At 39.1% G+C, this 26,329-nt stretch overlaps 1 protein-coding gene and 1 long non-coding RNA gene across 22 annotated transcripts in view; one reads left to right on the top strand and one right to left on the bottom strand.

Moving 5' to 3' along the window:
- Positions 1–18,149, bottom strand: part of LOC310681036 — a 64,274-nt gene extending 46,125 nt beyond the window's left edge. For 3 of the 5 annotated variants that reach the window (XR_014513080.1, XR_014513081.1, XR_014513082.1), the window contains exons 1-2: positions 17,759–18,149; positions 12,420–12,599 (exon numbers count right to left, since the gene is read on the bottom strand). This is a non-coding gene — a long non-coding RNA (uncharacterized lncRNA). The remainder of the gene's footprint in view (positions 1–12,419; positions 12,600–17,758) is intronic. The other 2 variants (XR_014513078.1, XR_014513079.1) reach the window with 1 other exon arrangement.
- Positions 1–26,329, top strand: part of LRRC7 (leucine rich repeat containing 7) — a 189,511-nt gene that overhangs the window by 59,387 nt on the left and 103,795 nt on the right. For all 17 annotated transcript variants that reach the window (XR_014513072.1, XR_014513073.1, XR_014513074.1 and 14 more), the window contains 5 exons: positions 3,227–3,429; positions 7,938–8,055; positions 14,390–14,468; positions 18,715–18,804; positions 21,441–21,497. Coding sequence is in view for 14 of the 17 variants with exons in the window: in XM_083448333.1 (XP_083304459.1) it covers positions 3,227–3,429; positions 7,938–8,055; positions 14,390–14,468; positions 18,715–18,804; positions 21,441–21,497 (547 nt within the window). In the remaining 3 variants the exon portion in view is untranslated. The remainder of the gene's footprint in view (positions 1–3,226; positions 3,430–7,937; positions 8,056–14,389; positions 14,469–18,714; positions 18,805–21,440; positions 21,498–26,329) is intronic.

A 26,329-nucleotide genomic window follows, 5' to 3' on the forward strand; every position in this document is an offset into this window, starting at 1 on the left:
ATCAGTGGTGGCCCCTCATTTGTGCAATGCTGACCCCAACAAGGTGTGTCAGTCTCCTTCACTATTGACTTTTATGATGAATTTTAAAACATTCCTATTTACCTAGACATCTGATGGTTGAAAGGTCTGTCCCTGGCAACCCTGAAATAATTAGTTTTAGAGTAGGTGATTTTTTTAGAAGTTTTAATTTGTGATAGTTCTGCATTGACATATTTGCTTCCCTGGGCTCCTTTAGAGGAAGGTGCTGGATATAAATGTAATAAATAATAAATTCTGCCCGGAGGCAATGGCAGTATAACTTGCACTCCAATGTTACGGATTTTAAAGTTGTTTTCAGCTTTTCCAGGAAGAATGAAAATAAATATACTAAATAATACAATATATGATGCTTTGTTGTTACAGGTGGCTGAAGGGAATAGAGTTCTTAAATAATAAAAAAATGTTTTTATTATTATCAGTTGACTACTGATTGTATTATTATATTCCTGATGAATCTTGCACCTCACTGAGGATTTTTCAATTGCTCATTTTATGTTGTTTTCCTTGGTTTATTTCTTAGTGAATTGTCTTTATTCGTGATTATAATAACCAGAGAGATTCTTATTGTGCTAAAGGCACCTTTAATACAGGACTCTCTGCAGATGTGGTTAAAGTAGGATTAGGGTATGAAATTGCAGGACATTAGGTTCTAGCATCACCCAAACCTTGGTTAGGTTCTAGCCAGGAACAGAGGACTAGTTGGAAATGTTAAATATATTGTGTAAATATATAAAGCTATTGTGTAAATATATAAAGAAGTAATGTGGGAATGATGACTGGAATACAGCAAAGAGGCTGATGAATGCCCAGAATACAGGGAAATGGCAAAAGACCTAAGGGCACTGTTAGCAAGGGGGTGGGGGCACAAGGTAAACTGGAATCTACTGGCAAATCCCTGAGTGAGTTTTGAGGTTTCTGACTCTCAGTTTTTTACAATAGCGAAAATGAGGCTTTTCCAATGAGGCTGTTGAAACTATGAAAACCAAAAGTGGGTTTTTGTGTGAAAGAACAGCGAAACCACTTCCAGTATCGAAAATAAATTATTTAACTCAATCAATGCTTAGTGGGGGAAGCCTGTTCTTTATTTCTAAGTGTTTCACTGCTCATAATAATGAGACACCATTTTGCACCTTACACTGGTTGGTAAATTTCAGGGTTCTAGTGATAAATAAATATTTAGTAGTTTATGCAAATACTGTAATAATAATAATAATAATAATAATATAATTTATTATTTATACCCCGCTCATCTGGCTGAGTTTCCCCAGCCACTCTGGGGAATCAAGTGTTAAAAACAATACAGTGTTACATATTAAAAACGTATGTGAACAGGGCTGCCTTAAGATGTCTTCTGAATGTCAGGTAGTTGTTTATCTCTTTGACATCTGATGGGAAGGCGTTCCACAGGGCGGGTGCCACTACCGAGAAGGCCCTCTGTCTGGTTCCCTGTAGCCTCACTTCTCGCAATGAGGGAACCGTCAGAAGGCCCTCGGCGCTGGATCTCAGTGTCCGGGCTGAACGATGGGGGTGGAGACCCTCCTATACCCATCCATGCCTGATGGATCCCCCCCCCCTTTTGAACTCTCTTCTATGTTATAGCTATTTTGTCTAAAAGGTAGATTATGAGATGTGGTGGAGAAGAAGACTCATAAGTACAATGTACCTTTTGTTCATGTGGCTCAAATGTTACAAAATTAAATTATCATGATAACTTTATATGGAGAGAGAGAAATCAGAGTTCATTTATACTCTGAATGGTGCCAACTGAGCATTCTCTTTTCCAATAGCGTACACAAATATTTAAGATTTTTTGTGTGTGTGCTATCATATGCTTCTGTGTCATCATATGCTTCCTTGCACTTATGTTTTCCCATTGGAAACCATGGTCCTTGTTAGGGAAATTAAAAGCTTTTCCAGCTTTTCTGTTCAAATCCCTTTTCCCTAAGAGTTTGAATATTAAATTATGTATTTATTTTTTGACTTAAATATTTAGAGATGAATGCAAAGTAGCCACTGGAAGTAGGGTCCTTACAGTTCTGCAAATAATTGTTGAATGAGCCTGATATAATGAATAGAGTTTGTGTGTTTGCTTACTCTGATCAGTTTAGACTAAAAGTAGGTAACAACCAAAAAAACCTCCAAATATATAATTGTGCAATGCATATTTTGGGTTTAGTTCAGGGCACACAGTGGATGTAATTCAGTGTTGCACTAAGGCTAGATTGAACAATCTCCCTTCTGCTCTCCCCTCCCCCCATGCTATTTTGGACTCTCCTCCACAGGAGGGGGGAGGGTGTGGGCTGCATTGGGAGAAGGAGATGGGGGAAAGTCCCATTGCCTTAGTGGGCTTTCTTTGATGATTATTTGTTTATTCATAAAAGTATTAATATACTGCTAGATCACAAAGCATAGCAAAGCAGTCAACAACACTAAAAGCAATTTAAAAGCATTGTGTGTAAACTGTATTTGCGTTTGTGAGCTAGAACAGAGGACCTAAATTGTAGTGTTGACTGATTTACTGTTATATAGCAGCGTTCCCTACCCCCCCCCCCTTCATCCTTTCGCCTTGAGGTATCTGGTGTTCTTCACCAGAATGAACAATTAGGTGGTGGTTTGGGGCTTTAGGGGTTTTGATCTGCAAGACTTTAAAACAGATTCCCATGGTAAGAAAATGTAGTGACCTATAACCAGCAACCAGATTATAATTTTAAGCCAAGTTAAAATTATTGATGTTTTATAGAATAATGGAAAGTGGGGCAGATAATGTTTATCAAGTTCAGTCAATATAACTGCTTAGGTGTGGGTGCTTCCTTAAATGCAAGAAAAAAATTGCATGGATTAAACATATTATTGTGGGCACGGGGAGGATTCTGACAAAATATACTGTATAAAAAACTAACCTAGTTAGAAAACACTTTAACATTAAATATAGAAACATGATATTGATACTATGTGCTAAGCATTTATATGGTAAATACTATAAATACTTTATGGATTTTATATTATATATCAGCTATAGCATTAATAATATTTAATTATAAAAACCTAATTGTATTTATACCAATAATTTCTAGCATTTACCAATTATATATAAACATGCTATTAAAGGAATGTTCACTAGCTATTTTTCTAACAACAGAAACAATGATTTTGGAAATCAATTTCTCTTCTATATTTTATCTTTTAGTTCAGTGTTTGGAGATGACAACCAAAAGGAAAATTATTGGTCGCCTGGTGCCATGCCGATGTTTTCGAGGGGAAGAAGAAATTATCTCAGTGCTCGATTACTCCCACTGCAGCCTTCAGCAGGTGCCAAAGGAAGTTTTTAACTTTGAACGGACATTGGAGGAGCTTTATCTAGATGCCAATCAAATTGAAGAGCTACCTAAGGTAAACTCTGTTCTTTCTCTAATACACAAATGCAGTTGCCTTGCTGAATGAACATTTAAGGTCTGCTTGGAACTCTCGGTATAAAAAAGGAAATTGGCATAAACAAACTGCTGAGTTCAAGTATTTAGAGTTCTAAATATTCTCACTGTGTCAACTAATTACACATTTTCCTACTTTTAGAAAATACTGCTTTCAGCTCTGCAAACAGACAAAGAGGTCTGTGGATTTGGTCCTTCCAAGTGTATGAATTGAAATTCCTTTATTAATGCCATGTTATTCAAGAAATATGCATTGGGAATTATCTAGAATGTGCTAGAATTAAGTCACAACAAATTCTAAGCTCATGGGTATATTAATGATGTGTCATTTGCTTAAAATGAAGAAAATGTTTATTTTTTTGTAGGCTAGAGACCTAGACATGGTGAACCCTATTTAACATTTTCACATCTCTTCCTGTAATGTATAAATGAGAAAAATTGTGGCATGGCACTATTATACAGTATTGTGCATTCCTTGCCTGTATCCCATGTTGTTTGCTGCTGCTGCTGGGGTACACAGATCAAGTAACTTCAGGTTTCATTTCTAGCCGGGGTTAGAGGGAATAGAAGGGGAATGTGGTGGCTGTCTACCTGAGAAGGCCTTGCTTACCCAGACTGACAGTCATAGCAGCAAGAGAGTAAAAGTCTCCTTTCTGTTACAATATCTACTTCACAGTTGCTTTCTTCCATCAGTAGATGTGAAAACTCAGATCTGGCATAAGCTTGCACTCCTCATTACCAGCCCACAGTACTGCTCACTGCTTTGATCATTACATAGGAAGTGTGAGTAAAGGAATTTGCCCTTTCTCTTTCCTTTCCCTTCCGTCTCAAAACATAACATTTGAAGCCATTCACTGACTAGATTCCCACAACTTCACCTTTCCTCTAGTGTGAAGGATGGCTAACACACACACATCCCTCCCCCACCAAGTCATTTGTACTGCAGAAACAGCAAGAAACAAGATATTTCCTTTCTGTCTGTCTTTTCCCTTTTCCATGCAGTGCAAATGACAGAGGTGCCTGCCTATCTCCCAAGCCTCTGCGTTTACCTGTGGGCTTGGAGAGATGCAGTTCCTTCTGTCACTTGTTTTGAGAAGAAGCCTCTTGCTATTTCTTATCTTCTCCAAACTGCAGTGCAAACAGAATAGCACCTTGCCAAGGCCTTGGAAGCAGGCAGAGGGTTTAGGAGAGAGCAAAATATCCCCCAACTCTTAACACAAGTGAGTTAAGAGAAGAAATAGTACAAGAACAGCTGCGGTTCCTTATCTGCTCCAAGTCACAGTGCAAATGAGAAAAATTCTTGCTTCTTTCTGCAAATACTGAAGGACTTGAGGAAGGGGACAGGTTTGCGGAAAGCACAAGTGGAAGCTGGATAGCAAATGGATATTTTGTTGACGCGTACAGCTCACCTGTATATTCATATCACCATAGTGCCTCAAATCTCTTAACATTTGAGATTTGCTCTCCATGTCCTTTTCATAGCTTTAGAGAAATTTTGCAAGAGAATGAATGGGAGGAAAACACAGACACATCCTCACTGGGAAACATAGCACAAATCAACTTCCATTTTTGAGGACTGGATGAGCTTTGGAAAGTTTACACGTGCGTGAAAAGCACTTCTTTTTGTGGCATCGTTATTGCATATTGCTGCTGTAGTGCTTAGTGCCCCAGTATCACATTACCAAATGCCAGTTTGTTAGTTCTTACCATGTACCGTAAGTAGCATCTGTTTGGGAGGGAACAACCTCTGCAGTGGCCCTTGCTTTATATGGAGCCAAATCTTTAAATTTACACTCTAGCAAAAGCTACACAATATCCTTCATTCCAAATTATTAAGTCTCATTGACTTCAGTGGAGGAACTTAAACCTGCTTGACTTGGGTAGATGTTGCCAACTATGTATTGTTCTGTTGCTAAACTATCTCCCCTTTTCTTGCCTCTTTAGCCAAATTTGGATGCTCAGTGCAGTGGTTTATTCACTCCACCGGGCAATTGTTTATAACTGGAGAAGCAATTTAGTTATACTCTCCAGGGGGTTGGAGGAAAAGTGATATAGAGAAGTGAGTCATTTACTCAGCTGTATGTATCTGTTGATAGAGAAGACTCCAGATACCAAATCATATTTTTCTGCCTCATAGAGATGAAATGGTGTGTGATAGAGGTCAATTTGTCGGTAGATAGTTCAGAGTTATTGCTTCATTTTAATCATAATGTATGGTTACTATTTAATAATAATTTAAAGAGACTTTTTTAAAAAAGGGATTCCACTTTCTAGATGCGTGTGTGTGTAGAACACAAAATGTGTCATCTCGACTATCACATTTTAAAAAGAGATTCTAGCATGGAATTTTAACATGTGGCCACAAATACATCACAATATAATTTTGTGCGTAATAGATAGTTGAGTGAGAAGTACAGCACCTCATTAAAATATGTGATAATCTATGAAGTCTTTATAGAAAATGCTGTTGAATATGCTGACACCTTCCATTTAATAATGAACCTGAGAACATTACATTACATTTTTTCCTGTAAGATATGAATGCACCATCTTAGCTTCACAATGAAAGGTACTTGAGGGCTATAATATAACTTTGGCAGTGCTGTAATATAGCTTGTTTATCTGTAGATAGTAGACAGATTAGACCCTCTCCTCACTTGATCCAGGACAGCAACTGTGGTAAAATTGCCAGGATGTTACAATGCAGGTTAAAAGGTATTCCCTGCCCCCAGGATTCATGCTACAATAATGTTGCCTTTTTCTTAATTCATCTAGCTGAGATTTGCATTGATATCAATAAAAATAACTTTTCAAGCTCATCGCCTCTCCGTTTTGAACACTTATGCTAAGAGCATGTAGTTTGAAAACTTGGAACTTTTAGTTACCTTAGCTGTACCCATAAAAATGTACATGAACTTAATTCTATGCTTCTCATTCTGTGGAACCACTACACTGATTATAAAATATGTTTTCTTATGCCAGTGAGGTCATTTACATAGTCCATACACCAAATCTCAACAAGCTATAACATAGTTTGTCCATTGAGCTATTTCTTTTTATTAAAGCAGAGAGCATAATCTTAAATTCTAGATCCAAATGCTTCTTCTATTGTAGGCTTCCTCAACCTTGGCCCTCCAGATGTTTTGAGACTACAATTCCCATCATACCTGAGCACTAGTCCTGCTATCTAGGGATCATGGTAGTTGTAGTCCAAGGTTGAGGAAGCCTGTTCTATAGTCTATGAGCCCTTGGGAACTTTTTTTTTTTTTTGTGCAGCTAGGATTCTGAAAAACTACAAAATAGATGGGTGACCTAAAGCTCAGCAGTTAGCAGCATATGAATTCCTGTGTAAAAGAAATAAGTACATATTGCATGTTGGTTATGCCCATTAGAGCCTTAATGTTCAATGCCATCATAATTTCTTAGAGTTAAATAAGATTTCCTGAGAAAATGTATATCTTAAAAGGCTCTTCAAAGTAATTTGATTCCTTTGTGAGTGCATTTCTCACTCTGCCTCATTGTTGCCATTACTTGCCATTTCTTTCAAAGTGAAAAGCAGATGACAGAATTATTCCAAAAGGAACTCTTTTCTTAGCGTAAATTGGCTTGCATTAAGCTACTTCATTCACCAGCCCAAATTAATGGTCTCTGTATAGTAGCTCTCAGACTTTCTGGAGCAATATTTTTATTTTGTCCTTTGCTAATAGATGACCGGGCCCATCATAAAATATGAGGTAGCTATGCTAATTCACACTGAATGCTTTTTAAAAGTGAGTTTTGTTAGTCCATAGTTTGTTCACCAGCATTTTAGCACTAGTATTAATTACACATTGTTTGCATTTTAACATTGTGGACTATGGTCACATTGAATTATAGTTCTGCTCCCTTTTTAGTTTTATAAACATATCAGAAAAAGTGAAGAGATGGTTTCAAAATCTTACAAGGAGAACAGATTTATTGCCTCCTAAGTTTCATAGTATACCAGCACAATATCTTATTCTTAGGTCTCTAAGATCATTCACTCCTCTAATCATTTGTGTGCCAGTTTTTCTGTAATTGGTAGGCCTGTTGTTTCTAATCACTCCCATTAAGAAGTCTGTATCTCTAATCTGCAACTGAACGTATGAAGCTGTCTTATACTGAGCTGCCTATAGCTCAGTTCTACACTACTTTGCAGCAGTTCTCCAAGGTTTCAGACAGCAAGCCCATCTGGAAATGCTAGGGATTGAACATGGGACTTCTGTGTACAAAACAGGTGTTCTGTCACTGAGTTTCCCTGGGAGCTGAAGGATTCACTCTTGGGAGGGACATGTAAAGGGAGCATGTTCTGCTGCTCTTTAGAGATCAACCTCATGTACACTGGGTCTTACTGGCCATGAGCAAATGTGCTTTATTTTATTGCCTCTAAATGTTAACACTAGACCAAAATTTAAAGCAAGGACCATAACCAATTTTCTCTCGTTTTTGCAGCAATTATTCAACTGTCAAGCTCTGCGTAAACTGAGTATCCCAGACAATGACCTTTCAAGCCTGCCAACCAGCATTGCCAGTTTAGTGAATCTCAAAGAACTTGACATCAGTAAAAATGGTAAGGAAAAATGTCTGTCCATTCCTTTTCATTTATCATAGAATCACAAACTTAAACCAATGGAAAGGTTGAAGTAAGAGTTACCTTTACCATGCTTATTTATAAAGTAATTTATCAGTTACCTTTTGCCCCCAGCCCACTCAAGGCAGCTTTTGGAGCATACAAACATAATAATAAAAGACTTAAAATAGCAGCAGCACTAACAACAGTTTTTTTTTAAAAAATGGAGCGTAATAACAAGTAAAGCAACAATGTAAAAAAATTTCAGATAATGAAAAGCTGTTCATCTTAAAATACCTCTTTATCAACCAAGGCCTTGTTTAGAAGAAGGCTACCTGATATGAATGAGTTTCTATAATCCACTTAAAAATTTAAAGCACAGGGGCCCAATTGGGCAGTTGCATAATGTGGGAGTCACCATTTTAGATTAACTGAAGCTTGCTGAGTCATGTGAACCAGGACCATGTACATGGAGAGCAGTGTGTGTATCAATAGTAGGATGGATTGATAATGAACATCTATGTCTATTTCTAATTATAAAGTAAAATCAGCACATGGGGAAATGCCACATTTTTATCATTTGTTAAACCAGGGTTTGAGATGGAAAGAATGCTAAAAATATTAATTTCTTTTCAGACCCTTTTTCTCATGTATTGTTTTTGACAGCATTAAAAGAATTCTCAGTTACCCTGAAGAACAGTTTATTCCTAATATTATTATTAGAATTTCTTGTGCACCTTTCACCATTAGGTCTGGGTTACAGCAGTATAAAAAGACAGCATTAAAATCAGCAGTGATTGGAAGTACAGTATATGCCTCTTGGTTTAAACCAGCTAGAGTTTGTGCCTGAGATGGAAACTTTGGTTAGCTTAAATAATTCTACTCAATGCTGTCCGACAAACATTTTGCATTACAGTGAGACAAATAATGAGTGGTAATCAAGGTTTGTTCTTGAGTGTGTCTGGACAAGACATTTAGGATAGCACACAAAGTAAAGCTATGACTTAGTTCGTAGCACCCAGCAGCAGGAAAATTAGGGGAGTAACACAAGCCATGATCATGTTCTTGAAACATCCATGCTCATGTGTTTTGCATTATGTGTGAAAGGTCAAAACAAACAAACAAAAAACAGGTAAAGGATCACTGGACAGTTAAGTCCAGTCAAAGGTGACTGTGGGCTTGCAACGCTCATGTCGCTTTCAGGCCGAGGGAGCCGGCGTTTGTCCACAACAGCTCTCCGGGTCATGTGACCAGCATGACTAAACTGCTTCTGGTGCAACGGAACACCGAGACAGAAGCCAGAGCACATGGAAACGCTGTTTACCTTCCTGCTGCAGCCGTACCTATTTGTCTACTTGCACTGGCATGCTTTCGAACTGCAAGCTTGGCAGCAGCTGGGACAGAGCAACAGGAGCTCACCCCATCGTGCAGATACGAACCGCCAACCTTCTGATCAGCAAGACCAAGAGGCTCAGTGGTTTAGACCACGGTGCCACCCGCTCCCTCCAGAGAAACAAGCACTCTGACCTTTATACCAACCAGAAGGAGAGGGAATATTTCCTCCAGTCTTGTTAAAGTGGTTTTTTTTTGGGGGGGGGGGAGGGAGAGAGATGAGAACATCTGTAAGCATTAGCCAGTTTATTAAATGTCCTTGCCTATATATCCTTGCTGATACTGTATATCCAGTATTTAAGATGCCAGGAAACAATGTTTCGTTCTGTACAAACTGTTAATTACAGAATTCTATATCTTTTCTAGAATTATAAAACATAGCTACCATAATGCTTCATATGCTTACTTTAGATCACGACTGTACTTTTTTTCCACCTCACAATAGGTGTAATTTGGAAACATGTGAGGAACTTCCAGGTGTTTCCATGCTCAGTGCCTTCCTGCAGAATATGACTAGTTCTGCAATGTCCATCAGGCATGATTGGTATCCAAGAGGAAGGAAGAACTGTGTGCTGTGTAGACTTTAGCTTAATATAGTCTTCAAAATAGGACTTGACTAAAGCTAAGCAATTTCTAAGTGCCCAGGGGAGTTTCATGAGCAGAACAAAACCTCAAAGGGATATATTCTGACACCAAAGCACATAATTGATTCTCTTTAATTTTTGCTGCTACCTATTTGGGCACTCTGCTTGTCTAATGGTGTCAGAATAGAAGTGTTACATAATGCACAGGATGTATCATTACAATGAACATTATGTTATGTTCAGTTCACCTTTAGGGCTGCAGCTATTTTTATTTTTGTAAAATCGTCTCTCTTCTGCAACGATCAATGCTTGCTTTATTTTAGAGCCAGTTTAATGTAAACTTTCTCAGCTTATTTCACTTGCCAGTGTATCATCACTGCATTGGGCTTACTTGAGCCTCTAGTGGACAATGGCACCAGTAGCTTTTACAGGAAATAGACTGGCCCCTCTTCATTTTTTTTGCTCCATGTTTGCTTAATCCTTTTTTTCATCTGTCAATACAGAGATGACTCCATGCATGCCAAAACCTCCCAGCCCACGGTTTTATATCCGTTCACCTTGACAGAACCAGTTGATGATGAATGGAGTAAAGGGTCCGTAATTAAAGAACCTCAACCAGACAAGATGTTTCAAGATGCTCACTACATGCCACTGTTACGCTGTGCCCTAGCCACTCTAGGCTTGTTTTCAAAATCAGCAGAAAACAGACACTGTGCAGACCCTTCCTGCCACTGTAGACCCTCAGCCAACTTGTCCCCACTCCAGTGGTTATCAAAAAAGTCACTAAATTGAAGTGGAATGCTCCCATGCAATTCAGGAAGTCAGCACAGCTTTGCCAATAAGCATTACACACTGGATACAGATTTCATGGACCTCTTAAAGACCCTATCAAAGGACAAATCAGAACTTGTTACCAAAGGATGGAGATGCTTAGTTAAATGATACCTCTGACAGGTGACTGGATTTTGCCCTTAGGCCTATTCATGATGCAATAGCACTGTCTATCCATGCATCTTCTGCAGCATCTATGTTTGCTAAACCATCTCAAGTAATGGGTGAAGGATCTTCTCACTACTCCATAACAGGATCCTGCATGCATCCGCAACACCTTACTGAAGATATCTAGGACGGCAGCGGAAGCCACCATGAATGCACCACAGTTTTCAGCATGCTCCATGGCAGGAAGTGTTGTAGCATACAAAGTGTTATGGCTTCAACAGTGGGAAGCAGGTGCTGCTTTCAAAGTCAACCTCTCCACAGCATCTTTCCTTGAACCAGTGCTCCCCGCCCCCCAAGAACCCCGGAAACTCCCCTCAACCTTGGTTCATCCCATCACCCCTCTCTGCTTCACCCTCCAGTTGCTAGATTGTGAGAGACTGTGTCTAGCTGTTACACATGTATCATGAACACTCACATGTATTCATACACACAACAATGAAAGTTTTGAGATATTTTGCTAGACTTACAAGGTCTAGCAAAATTATGAATATGTGCTTGCCCACTCTCACTTTGCCCATCTTTCAAATCAAGAGTTTGGAAGAACTCTTAATTTCCTAGTGAGAAAATGACTAAAATTGGCTATCCTGTTTGCTCCCCCTCTGTGTTTTGCTTTAACAAAAGGTGAAAGAAAAACTGTAATCATAGTAAGTGATTAACTGAACCAGACTATCTCTTTGTCTGCCTCCTGTACCACCATTAGCGTGAAAGCATCCATTCAGAATGTTAAGTAGATTTTAATGGTAGCTAGTTTTACATGTACGGTCTTTACAGGGTATGATATATTTTCAGGACACTTGAGATCAGGGTGGTACCAGGGTCAAGCAAGGTTCATGATGGAGAACCTCATGTCATATTTTAGTTATTTCAATTGTATGGTTATGACATGCTAAACCGTAGAAATAAGCTCAAATTCACACACCTGTTCACACAACATCTCATCAAGATGGCAGCAATAGAACCACCAAAGAATACTCATTAGACATTTACTTGATCATGTTTGTAGTTCCCCCAAAAGACCACAAAGTCTGGAGAGCAGTTCTCAGTCTGAAATATCTCTATTGCTGGGTGATCTACAAAAAATTCTGACCGGAATCCTTAGCCTCCTTCATTTCAATGACTTCATGACATCCAAAGTACCAGGAATGTCTTCTATTCTTCATTGGCCCATACCATTACCAATTCAGAGCCCTCCCATTCAGATTGGCCTCATCTCCAGGACTCTCCACAAAGGTAATGGTTGCACTGGTATCTCACCTCTGCCTCCAGGGCTTCTACATCTACTCATATTTAGACAACCTCCACCTTCTACAGATTTTTATAAAAACATGTTTTATAAAAGATAATAGTGAAGGTTAGTCCATGAGGACAAGTGGGCAGTGCCCCACTAACCTTACTCAGCCCACCTCTGCCTTCTTATGTCCATTCAGTCCAGGGGTTGATATTGGCTGTCAGCTTTCTCCTCTTGCCTCTTGGTGTTGCCCATTATAGAACTTACTTCCGAGCCAGCCACTCCCTTCAGCACTCAGGATCACCTCAAGGAATCATGAAAATCATGATTGGGACCCACATCTATAACAGGGAAAGAGCTTGCTCAGCATCAGGGCGGCAGCAGCAAAATGAAAAGAAAAAAATTATCCCAAGGTAGATGTTGGTGCTGTGATGGATTGCTGCCGCCTCATGGGCGCCACCATTTTAGCACAGCAGCTGTTTTGAACACAAGCCATAGGAGCGGAGGCAAGAGCGCCATCTGGTTACGTCCGGCCAACCTTCAGCCATATTTCTGATAATTGCCAACATGAAGCCAATTTGTCAGCTGTGACTTGTTTGTATCTGCCCATCATTACACCTCTGTGCTGCACTTTTAATATGAACGCTACAGGAAGAAATCCAGCATGTGAATAAGCTCTCATGACAAAGACTTGTAAACAGAGGCGTTTAGCAGAGGAGTCTGAGGGGAAAGCCTGGAGTGCTGACTCACAATGTATGTAGGACCAAGAGACATGGACTGTGAGGGAGCTACCGCAGTGACCTGCAACAATTGTGCCATGTTTGTCTTCCTGCCTGATAATGTGCAAAATACACCTGCAGCAAGAGTAATATGGTTGCTTTACCGGAAGAGAAGGTGGGGATAAGGTGGTGCTATATATTCAAGCTGTCCTATGTACCTAAAGGTGTTTGCTAGGAGATTTTTTTAAAAAAAAAAACATTGCTAGAAAAGTTTGTTCCTTTTCAAAGACAAGGAGTCCTTGAATAAGGACAGTCTCCTAGTCCTTGGGTGATAAATTCAGCTTTGATACTTTGTTTTTCTTTGTCATTGCTTGGTGACTTCCTTTGCATTTTATCCACCTCTCAGATGATTTACTCTATTTCATTTTCAGAATAAACATCCACAGGCTATAACCTTGACATGCGTAATAAAAAAATTAACATAAGTAAGTTCCAGTGATGAGTCATGGGCTAAGAAGAAAGACAATATTAATACAAGTACAAGCAAAGGCAGTAGCACCCGCCAGAGCACTCTTCTTCCTTTACTAACGTCTTAAGAACAGCAGGGATCTTTCTGTTATTGGCACATAATTTGCAGTTGTAGGTAGTTATGTATTAACACCAGCTGATCCTGTAACATTGCAGTGTGCTTTCAATTAGCTCTCTTCTTCATTTTTCAATCATATATTGCTTTTTCAGTCCTCATTCAGCTTCTCATGGCCAAGAAGGCCACAGTCTTGCAACCACCCAGTCAAGAGCCGTTTGACTGAAGTTCCTTGGATTATTAGACTTTAGAAAGTTTCTTCATTATTACATCATTAAATAATCTAGCTAAATTCTAGATTAAAGCAATTTATTAATTGCTGGGTAAAATGGATGCTGTTTAGGGTGTGTTATTGGCTAATAGCACATCCCTGTATTTCCACAGCAGAGGTTTTGGTACTGACTGTTTGTGGTAGTGTATTTGTTTACCAGCAACAAGATGTTATAGCCCTCACCCAGAAGAAGCAAGGATGAGGCATGTTTAAAACAAAACAGGAACTTTATTTGCTCGTGCTCAAAGGCATTATAGCTTAGTAGTTACTTTTGCAAGGCACAATACTTTATTTCAAACAGACTTCCAATGAAGTATAAAGGATGGCATTTAGAGGTGGAAATGGTTAGATATGATCCCTCTACAGAAGTTCTTCCACATGCTGATAGAGTTCTTTCAATCCTAGCCATACCCATAATTTTTAAAAAGCTCAGATATAATTACTACAATGTGTGGAATTGTGATCTGCTTAGGACTAAAATGAGAGTTTAGGTACTTTAAAGACCAATCATTTGTTGTATTCCTTCCCTGATAACATACATCTTTGTTCTCTTTTTAGGGATCCAAGATTTCCCAGAAAATATAAAGTGCTGTAAGTGTTTAACAATAATTGAAGCCAGTGTCAATCCTATTTCTAAGTGAGTATCTGTCAATGAAGTTAAATGTTTCCTCTTATATATGTTTAGTGGTTTGCATATTAATGTATGTAATGTAAAGTGAAGGTATAACACATGGATGGAATTGTCATTTGGTTATAATGAAGCTATGTAAGAAATTTTTGTGGAAGACAGGAGTGCCTGGCGTGCTCTGGTCCATGGGGTCACAAAGAGTCGGACACGACTAAACAACTAAACAACTAAACAACAACAATAAATTGAGTGAAGTGTAAAATAGCCTTACAGCAAATTCTGCAGTGACTGCTAGGAAAAAAGGTGGACACATTTTAAGAGTTGTACTGATTTAGTTTTCTATATTGTATTTTTATTTTCAATTAGGATTTATTTCTATAAAAACATACACAAACAAAATTTCAATATTGTAAGTTTTTAGGGTTATTGAAGAGGGTATTAAGGCTGATGGCATGGAGAACCCAATATGAGGAAGAAGATAAGCTCCCAGTTTATAAAAACCATTTTCCAGCACTTTTTAGGAACATGGATAAGTTTCTTTTACCAAGTCAGACCATTGATTTATCTTGCTCAAAATTTTGAGAAAGATAAACTCTGCCTTAGGAATCCACATGGGTGTGAACCGAAAGAGGCCTAGCAATCCCTGGGGCTTGTAGTGGTTTAAGGAGAATTATATTTATTTACTTTTATTTTTAAAAAGTATTTTCATGCTGCTACTCATATACAAATCAAACAAATATATGTATAATAAAAAACATATAAAAATTAAAAATCAGAGATCAACTCGTACAGAGAGATATTTTCTTAATTGCCTGCATGAGCTTGGAAACAGAGAAAAGTTATTAGCAAATGTTTAAAGATTAAAACAGAAGAAGCCTGCTGAATCTCTTCCCTGTTTCCCAGGCACAGGAGCCACCCACCAAAAAAGGCTCAACCTTCCCAGGATTCAAGCAAAGTTTATTAGTCCCCATGGGGGCAACCACTGCATTCAGAGTTTTTGCATCCTTTCCTGATTTCAGATGTCATGCAGAAATAGAGCTGTGTGTCATCAGCATAGTGACACCTTACTCCAAAACTCCTAATGACCATTCCCAGTGGCTTTATATAGATGTTAAATAGTACTGGGGAGAGAATAATACCTTGCGGAACCCTGTAGCACAAGTGCTAGGGGACCATGGAGTACTCATCCAGTGCTGCTCTTGGAACACAGTCCTGAAAGTGAGAATGGAGCTATAATAATATGGTGCCTCCAATACCCATCTCACTCGAGGATATCATAGTCAACAATATCAATAGCCGCTGAGATACTGAGCAGAATTAACAGGGTTGCATTTCCCTGTCTCTCACACAATAAGGGAATCCATTAGGGTGAAAAGGGCTAAAGTTTGGTTCTGAAATGGACTCTGAGTCCAGATTGTAATGGATCAGATAAGCAGTCTCATCCTTGAACTTGATTTCAGTGGGAATGGAAATCAGTATGCCAGCTCCAAAGCTGGCATGTTGAGAGACCTTCCTTTTCCCCTCTCTGCTATTAGAGCACCAGTGTTGGAGGAGTGAGAACCGTAAAAAGGAGGCCTTCATGGGTTGGCCTGCTCCACTAGCAAATCTCTCTTTCCACACAGAGAGGGTGATCTGCAAAATCTTACAGCCCTTGGAATGCCTTGGTAGGAACCATAGAATTGTGCCCTTCAAAACTTGAATTGATCCATGTGGTAGCCTATTTGCCAGCCAGTGCTGTCCATGTGGATCATAGTAAGCCAGTGCTGAAAGAGCTGCATTGGCTGCATTTTTTTCATAGATCAATTCACGTTGCTGATTGTGATGGCCACCTCCCAGCCACCATGGGTCCCTTTCTGTCTGAGGGCAGGGTGTTCCCTGATAATACAGAGTGTACCCCTCTGTTCAGTCCAGTCTCCCACTTTAAATAACAGCTGTCGCCAGACAAGGGATAAATTAATTAGCTTCCAAATTTTCTTGGGATCTCTTAGGACAGCAATGTATTAAAGCTTCTAAGTGCAAGGGTGTTATAATTAAGAGAGAGAGAGTACACCATGGCAAAGTAAGGCCTGATCTGGCCCAATCGCCTTCTAAATCCGGCCCATGGACGGTCCAGGAATCACTGTGTTTTTACATGAGTAGAATGTGTGCTTTTATTTAAAATGCATCTCTGGATTATTTGTGGGGCATAGGAATTCGTTCATTTTCCCCAAAAAATATAGTCTGGCCCCCACAAGGTCTGAGGGACAGTGGACTGCCCACCTGCTGAAAAAGTTTGCTGACCTCTGGAGTACACCATGTTTATGAAGCAGGTTCTAAAGTTTACCAAAACATAAAAAATGGACTTTTGGGGAGGTGGGGAAGATATGCCATGCAAAAGTTACACAAACCCACTATACTCCCTTCGGAGCAAAATAAAGCTGTTTAAAACACCATCCACTTTCCCAGGACTAAACTGTCTCCGAACTCATCTGATTCGCAGAAGAATCTTAATCTGCTTTGTGTTCCTCTTTCATGGGTCTTGTCACAGGATGCCTGGGGTTGCCAAGGGAGGAGCATAGGTAACAATAAATGACATGACAATTGGATCAACCACTGTATGGGAAGCAGTACTAACTTGTTCTTTCCAGGGAGGGTGTCAGGAGCCCTGTGAAGGTATCACGGAGTGGGTGGTTAAGTCTGGAGGAGCAATGGGAGGAGCTCAGAGAGTGAGTCACAGTAGGTTGTAAGCTGCCCCCTCTGAGCCTCAAAAGGTATCTGATCTCTGGAAGAACCCAGTGTTCTGGGGTTGGAGAGTTAGACTATGGGAAATGCCCAGGTGGGATAATAGAGAAGTGTCCCACCCCTCTCTCACTCCTCAGTGGCCTGACAGCCAGAGGTGACACAGCTGACTTGTAACTTGCCTTATGTACCGATGTGAACTACACCTTGAGAACTGACAGAAATGGAGTTGTGAGTTAAAGTTCTTAACTGAAGGGGGAGAGTTTCCCTCAGGCCTAGAGTACCGGTCTTGCACGTACTTCCCATCCAGCATGGAAACTCCTTCAGCATCAGCGGAGGAGCTCATGCAGATTGTAGAGGCACAGCCCATGCTGACAGAGGATAATGAAGAGCAAAGACCACTGTGGAAAGATGGGTCATTATTTGACGGCATGTCCCGTCAAAGTGGTTGTCAAGACACTAGCACCGGAAAACTCCCAATTCTAGCTCTTGTACAAGTCTGGGAGCTGGGTCCAAAGAAGAAATGTGGACCTCCCATGGAGTCCCTAAGATGCCACTGCTGCCCAAACCAGCTATCTTACCCGATGTTCTGCATATCCTGTTGAGGGAAAGGGATACCCACTTGAGTCGTGATCAACTCAGAGCAGCCAGCGACTTTATGGACTGAGACTCTGTCAAACAGCTTGAGATATAGTTGTGGAAGCTCAACAAGCTGCTCACTATGGAGACCATTGTCCCAAGGGAGGCGGTGCTGGTGTCAGGTGTTGTCACCCATGCAGTCACTTCACTTCTTTTTGGAATTAATTGCTGGGCCACCAGAAGAACTTGAAATTTCATCTAGCAACCCTGTTGGGTTTTCTCATTGTCTTAGTGTTGACCTGGCTCACTTTGCATGATCCATGCATCTTCTTGGGGCAGATATCACTGGCCTTCTCCTCAGACTACTGTCGGCATTGCGAGGGGATCCCAGCTGTTCTGCCCATGATAGCCCTGTCACAAGACTCTGGGGAGACCTTGCCACCTCTCACAGGCAAGAAGTGCTCCGTCATTCAATTACACAAATTCAAAGAAGATGTAACACACAACCCAAAAAAGAATTATTATTTGTGGGTGGGGGTGGGGTGGGGATGGCAGCACATTTCATAGATAGAGCATGGTACTCATTCTGCATAAAATGGTATGTTCTCTTGGTAACAGTAAAAATAATGTTTAATTCCAGAGGTTGTAAAAAGTGTCATTGATATAATTTGCTTGTAATTTCAAAATTAAATCCACTACCAGAAAGCTTACACAGACAAATTAATGGGATGATGTAATATTAAATAGTTAGGTGCATAAATATCAACCTAAAAGAGCAAGATAGTGTATCATTTGCTGCAATAGATGGCAAAATGTTAGATCTAAGAAGCAGCTCAATATATTTTATCTATTCACTGTATAGCAATGAAGGTGTGAGTTAGGATATGTATCTGCAGGGACTTATATTGTTCCCATAGTAACAACAGTATGAAAGCTAAAGCTTTAACTTGTTTTTTAGGCTCCCAGATGGCTTTACGCAGCTTTTAAACCTGACCCAGCTCTACCTAAATGATGCCTTTCTGGAATTTCTTCCAGCTAACTTTGGAAGGTAAGCACAAATTGTGACACTTCCCTTTTATGAAAAAGCATGTGGATTTTAATTTTTTGAATGAGGGAGTTGGGTGTTTTTATCCAAGGAGGAGGAGGAGACTAAGAGGAAATATGGTAGCCATCATCAAATATCTGAAGGACTGTCGCATGGAAGATCAAGCGAGCTTGTTTTCTCCTGCTACAAGAGGGTAGGACGTGAACCAAAGGATTCAAGTTACAAGAAAAGAGATTCTGACTAAACATTAGGGAGAACTGGAGGTTTTTAAACAGAGATTGGATGACCACCTGTCATGGATGATTTAGCGGAGATTCCTACATTATAGGGGCTTGGACTAGATGACCCTTGGGGTCACTTCCAGCTCTACAGTTCTATGATTCTTTGATAGTTTACAAACTGTCATTCTAGTTTTTACTTTTTGATAACTATGATAACACTTTCTTTCTGAATTAGAAGTGCAATCATGTCTACTCAGAAGTAAATCCAGTTGTATACCCTATATGATTGAAGACTTCATTGGTGTTTCTTAGGGTAACCTGACCTGGAGAAAGAGATCCTACTACTATTGTAATGAGAGATTGATAGAGATGGAAGAGGGATAATTCTGAGCTGAATGACATCAGAGCTTAAATCCCCACACCAACAGGCTATACAGTAGACTGCTGAGGCCCAGTCTTTAATCAACAACACCAGGAGTGGGGCAGTACCGCTACTTAACTGTGCAGTGAGGGGGACACACCAGTACTGCTACAACAGTCAACATAAAGATGGAATAAAATTTGCCAGTAAATGTATTTCAGTGTGGTTTGGACACTGAGGTCTGTTGAAATGTGATGGGGCATTTTTTTCCTGGGGATGAGAAGAAACAGCAGTGTTTCCTGACTTGTAAAATAAATATATGTGAGAACAAATAGGCAACTTGCTGCCTATTGCTTTTAAACTGTTAACATTCGTTAACAATTGCTTTTGCATGTAACTGCAAACCATGGTTTGACACAATGGGAACAAGCCCTTTGATTGCAGATTTTCCACTTTAACTCATTTCAGGTGAGATACTCAGGTTCCGCTTAAATATTACAGCAAAAGTAACAAACGACAATTTGAAAGTTGCTCACACTTCTGTTTTGCTTTAATGTATGGATCAGCTCTGACTCATAGCATCTAATATAATTTGCTTTCTCAATGTACTTTCTACATTTTTTATCTGCCAGTGGAGTTATTTGAGGGTGTGTTTCTAGCTTTTAGACGCCTTAGTTACCTAAACTAATGTAGTAGCATTCTTTTAGCATACCACCTGGATCTTGCAATAATAAAAGTTAGACTAATGTGGAGTGGGATTTTGACATTGCCACATTATTATTTTTGTTGTTTCCTGTTCTATTTCAGGGGAGGCATTAACCCATAAAGCCATAGAAACTTCTAAAGTATATTGGCTTGTTCGTCAGGGGAAAAATAATAACGTGGTGCGAATTTGCTTGAATTGTTCAAGTTATATGAATGTTAAAATAATATGAGCAAACGAAAGCTCTTCTAGCTCTTCCAGATAATAATGCATTACATAGCTTTAATAGCTTTCCAAATTGTAGTTTAGCTTCTTTAAGCAGATCAGTTTATTTTGCTTTAGATACATAGTGAGAGCCTTAGGCTGTCAGTGGTTATGTGAGAATCAACTGTGTGTGATTCACACAGGAAGTATTTGCATATTTCATATGAAATTACATTGTTTGCTCTCTAGAGGATGACAAGTGTATTTATCCTTATCAAAAATGACAAACATTGTGGGAATATGTTTTGCTGGGATCCTTGAGAGAGTATTAGAATAGTTTCTCTTTTCTTGTGTCCCATAGGAGGACTCTTCTTAATTTTCTCTTTTAATAGAATCATAGAATTATAGAGTTGGAAGAGACAATGAGGGTCAGCTAGTCCAACCCTCTACAATTCAGGAATCTCCACTAGATCATACATGACAAATGGCCATCCAAGCTCTGCTTAAAAACCTCTAAGGAAGGAGATAGTACCACCTCTCATTGAAGTCCGTTCTACTGCCTAACAGCTCTTCCTGTCAGAAAGTTCTTCCTGATGTTTAGTCGGAATCCTTTCTTGTAGATTTCATTATTTTAGCTGACAGAAACAAAATTCATTGATTGATTTTCTACAATTCTCTAAAATATATGATGTCTTGAATCATGTGTAAGATGTTCTTTTATTTTTCTGTTTGCTATGAAATGAATAAACCTTATAAACCGTCATTTATAGCAACATTTATTTCAACATTCTGCATTTATGCTTGTTAATTGGTTCTCTGTGGTTTGTCAGGATCTTCCAGAAGAGCACAGCCGGCAATCACAGCTGATGTACACTGTCATGAAGTTAGATAAAATTCTAGAACCGCAAATATCTACTGAATATTAAGAGTCAGCATATTTGTCTTAAGTAAATAATCTGCAAAAAATAATTTCAGCTACTGATATATGGCTATGATTCTCATTAGAGGTTGGCCAGGTGAATTGGATAAATTTTATGCAAATATATGGCTAGCATAATTTATTTTAAAACAAATAGCTTATTAGCAATTCTTGTATATGTTTAATGACTTTCTAATTTGAACTTATACTTTTAAATTTTGATACTTTTAGACTTGTTAAATTACGAATATTGGAATTACGAGAGAATCACTTGAAAACTCTACCAAAGTAAGTGCTTATATATTTTAGTTACCTCAAATATTCAAAGAATTGTCCCGTCCCCCCCCTTCTGTTATGAATTGTGCTGTTTTGTTGTGGGATTCCCACTGCTGTTTCTATTTTGGAACATTGTACCACTGGGGGATATATTAATGGCTATAAATATAAGCAGAAATGAGTAAAAGGTAGATAAGAATGAAAAAGCATACACATTCTAACAAACTTTAATCAAAATTTGATAAATTATGGGTAAGACCCAACCATTGGTAAACACATCCGTTACACAAATATGTTTTCCTAGTATTCTAGATAATAGTTTTGCTTGTATGTACCAGCTGCCTTCAACTGGCTGATGAAAACCAATCTTACTTCCCAATCTTGGTAACTGTCCATCTACTTAGGATGGACTTCCTATCATGCTCAGGCAGGATCGTGATTAAACCAGCAAGCTTAATAAGTGTTTGTAAACCAACTTCAAACTCTTGTTACTAAAGCTGGTTATGATGAAAAACCTTTTTTTTTTTTTGCATTTATGACAAGTATTCAACTTGTTTGTAATACTTGGCAGCTCTGATTATATTTGCATAATATCTGTATTTCAGAGCTCAGGATATATGAGTCAGAGAGCATATAACATAGATTACATTTGTGTTTGAACCCTTTAAAAAAAAAACGTTTTTTTAAATTATGCAGCAGAGTCATTTTAATAACTATCAAGCAATTACCAAGACTGAGCACCATTATGAAAGGTAATGCTAGGAGAGGCTTTGTATGTGAATAAGGGGAGTTTTAATCTCTCTGGCAGTATTTTTTCTGAGTTCGAAATAAGGCTAGTTCAGAAATATCAGTTTGTGCATAAACACATGGGAAGGCTATGTTGAAACACATGCAATCCCTGCCTCCAGTGTCCCCATCCTTTCCAACTGCAGCCTTGGGCCTTTGCATATTGGGTAGAAGGTTTGAAATGTGATCTTTTCCACACGCCTATAATGTTACAGGTGAGGGATGCAGGTGGCGCTGTGGGTTAAACCACTGAGCCTACGACTTGCCAATCAGAAGGTCGGCGGTTTGAATCCCTGCGACGAGGTGAGCTCCCATTGCTCGGTCCCTGCTCCTGCCAACCTAGCAGTTCAAAATCACGTCAGAGTACAAGTAGATAAATAGGTACCACTCCGGCGGGAAGGTAAACAGCGTTTCCATGCGCTGCTCTGGTTCACCAGAAGCGGCTTAGTCATGCTGGCCACATGACCCGGAAGCTGTATGCCGGCCCCCTCGGCCAATAAAGCGAGATGAGCACCGCAACCCCAGAGTTGGTCACGACTGGACCTAATGGTCAGGGGTCCCTTTACCTTTATAATGTTACAGCATTAGGAAACCCAGGTTATGCTTCTGATCGTAAGCATATTCAGATTAGAATATGCCTTCAGTCCTTCCTGCTCAAAGCAAGAAGGTTGATGCTGGAACTAATCAGGTCAGTAGGGGATATTGGGTGATGTTATGCACAGCCCTGCACTCTCTGGCCACTTTAGCTCCCCTCACCATATGTTCTTTGAATGGCTGTAATAGGACCGCTGTGCATCCTCCTTGAATCTGTAGGCCAAAACAGTTAAAAACCCTCACTGATCCAATTTTTTTTCACTCACCAAGCAAATGAACAAATGAAGCTGTCCCAATATGGGAGTGTCCATACATCAGAGTAAACCTTTGTTAATGGTAAATGGTTTACTTTAAACATGCGTATGGCTCCCATTTTGCACCTCCTGTAATGAGAGCAGGAGCAACAAACCATGATCTTGGCTTAGCAATTAGTCTGAATGAGGACTTCTGATTTGTTTCACACCAAACAAACCATGAAGGTTTGTTCTTGGGTTACTAAATGTGGTTTGTTATGAGTGGAACAAACCATGATCCTCAGTTCGGATGTAACACTAAGCCAGGGATCATAGTTAATTCTCCACACTAGCAGTGGAGTAAATCACAGGAGCCATAGAAACATTCCTAGTAAATCATAAACTATGGATTACCATGACATTTGATCCATTTTTCCTGTTATTATCTACTCTGACTAGTGAAAGATGCTGAATAGGATCTTTACCCAACCTGCTGTATTGTGCTAAATAAATAAAAATAAAGCAAGTTAAATAAAAAGGTTTCTGGGATGGGAAAGTTTAACAGTGAAAACATTCTCTCTGCATTCTGTTACAACAGAAGGCTTTGATATGCACTGCTATAAATAAAAAATGAAACTTTATTTGATTTTGGATGTAAATGTGATTGAGATGAAATAAGGCAATTTGTGCTGTACACATATTCCCCTTTGAAATTTTCTGTGCAGAAATTGATTTGGACACTGATGTTGGTGGGTTGTAGATGGCCTATCTGAGGCCTATTGGAGATTTATTAAACCTTCGGGGGTTTTTTGCAGTTAGTAGCAAAGGACTGAAAAAAGTATTTTATTAATATACATACTAGTTATAAAACACCACTTTGGCTTTCACCTTTGGAGGCCATAGCTGTAAAAAAGAAAAATATGACGGAAAGTTAGGTAACTTATAGAAATTTAATTAAAGATGAGGGTGGAGAATTTAACTTAAAAGAGTTTAAGAATCTACCTGGAATGTTAATAACATGATTACAATATCATCATTTGAACGAAATATTTAAAAAGGATATGAAGTAGGGGTTTGGGGAACAACTATCCCAATTACAAAGAGACCTGTTAAATTGTAGTGTTAAAGTGATGTCTGAAATGTACAAGATGTTATTGGAATGGGAGACTAAAGGATGAACAAGTGAAATTTTCAATGATACACTGGGCAATAGATGTTGGTCATAATATAGAAATGGAAGCATGGGAACGATTGTGGAACACGGATATAATATTTACAGCATGTTATAATTTAAGAGAAAATTATATGAAAATGCTATATAAATGGTACCTAACTCCCAGTAGATTGGCAAAAATGTACAAATCATGTGGCGGTCTTGTAATAAAGTTAAAGCTTACTGGGAAATTATATATAATGAATTGAAAAATATGTTTAAGATGACCGTAAGACCCCCCCCAGAAGCTTTTCTCTTTGGAATTATAGGATTAGAACTACTCAAACAATATAGAAATTTATTTATGTATGCAACTACAACTGCAAGAATGGAAAGATGAAGAGGTGCTGACGAAAGAAGATTGGATACAGAAACTAATGGAGTGTGCAGAAATGGCAAAACTTACTGGAAGAATAAGAAATCAAGGCAACAATTTTTTTAGAAAGGAATGGAAGTGGTTTATTGAATATTTACAAACAAACTGTAAACAGATTAAGACACTGGCAGGATTATTGTAAAAACCTGCAGTTAAAAAAAAAAGAGAGAGAGATATTAGAATAGATAAATAAAAGAATAAGTTCAGACAATTTGGAGTATGCAGGAAAGGACAAAAATAAATGTAAGGAACTGCAGAAAGAGGGGGGAAAGGGAGTTGAAATTGATAATGTTAAAACTTGGCAAAATAATTGATGTAATGCATATAAATAAGAATATAAATTACACACACACACACGTTACATTCTCCAGCTCCCCAATATATGCTGTGCAGATGTCATATTTTCCCTCTTGCCGGTGTCCTATAAACACGGTTAGAAACTCTATTTAAATATAAATCTTGTTTATTTTATTTTTAAAAACCCTGCTTTTGAATATAAGTCTTTAAAAAGCAGTTATTTTTAAAAAGTAGCCAACTACAACATTATATACCCCCTTTATCTCTAGCGTCCCTTATCTCTCTCCCCGATCAGCAAACGATCAGAAGCTTTGTTTCAACAACCACTTCCCTCTCCCCCCCCCCAAAAAAAAGCATGATCTGCTTTTTGCCCCTGGGCCATTCAGCTCCAGGGACCACACATTCGCTCCATAAGACGCACAAACATCTCCCCTTACTTTTTAGGAAGGAAAAAGTGCGTCTTGTGGAGCGAAAAATACGGTATGTGAGCAGTCATTCTGGGCGTAGGCCTCTGGGGAGTAATTTGAGACATCCTTTCCCAACACATTGGCACTGTGATAATATTATAGACTCCTGTTGAGTATTCTGATTAAGAGTACAGCAGGATCTAACAGGTACTGGGCACATTTACGGGGGAAAGAGCACTGCAATTTAGTCAGGTGACCTCTCCTTGCCTGAAATGTCAATGCTGTGGCTGCAGTGATGCTACAGTTATATTATGGTGCTGACCTTCTGCTAGGCAGTTTGGAAAGCTTCCTGCCCTTTCCACACTACCTGACAGATGACAGGATCATTTGCTGGGCAAGAAAAGAGTGCCGGGATGCAGTCCAGATGCTCTTCAACAGTGCAGTCATATATTTTGCAATCTATGGAGGAAAGAGTCACCAAAACCTTTCCCCAATAGATCAATGCCTATTTGGATGAAGAGGTTGGATAGAATGCTTACAAAGGTATTCAAAATGCATAAGATTGTGCTGAAAGTGACTGTTGCTACTCCTATGTAAAATTCTGAGAGCAGCAGTGACCGTGTCATTTGAAGAGGGGAAATGAGGGGGAAAGATTGCAAAGCGTGCGTGTGGTGGATTTATCTCCTACTACAAATGTTTCTATTAGTACCCTAGTTAGTATATTTTTCAAAACAAATTCGCTTCCATACTGCATGTATCCCCAGAAGATAGTACTTAAAGGGCAATAGGGTATAGGAGCCACCCCTTTCCATGAATTTTGAGGCATCCTTATTATCATCTTCATCATCCATTCACTATATACAATGCCAAGTTTCTATTTGTACTTGAATTTTTTTCTGTTCATTTTGTCCCATTTATAGAGAGATGCAAGTACTGTA

The sequence above is a fragment of the Podarcis tiliguerta genome (assembly GCF_965153285.1).
Source record: "Podarcis tiliguerta genome assembly, chromosome: 6".
Classification (NCBI taxonomy): Eukaryota; Metazoa; Chordata; class Lepidosauria; order Squamata; family Lacertidae; genus Podarcis; species Podarcis tiliguerta.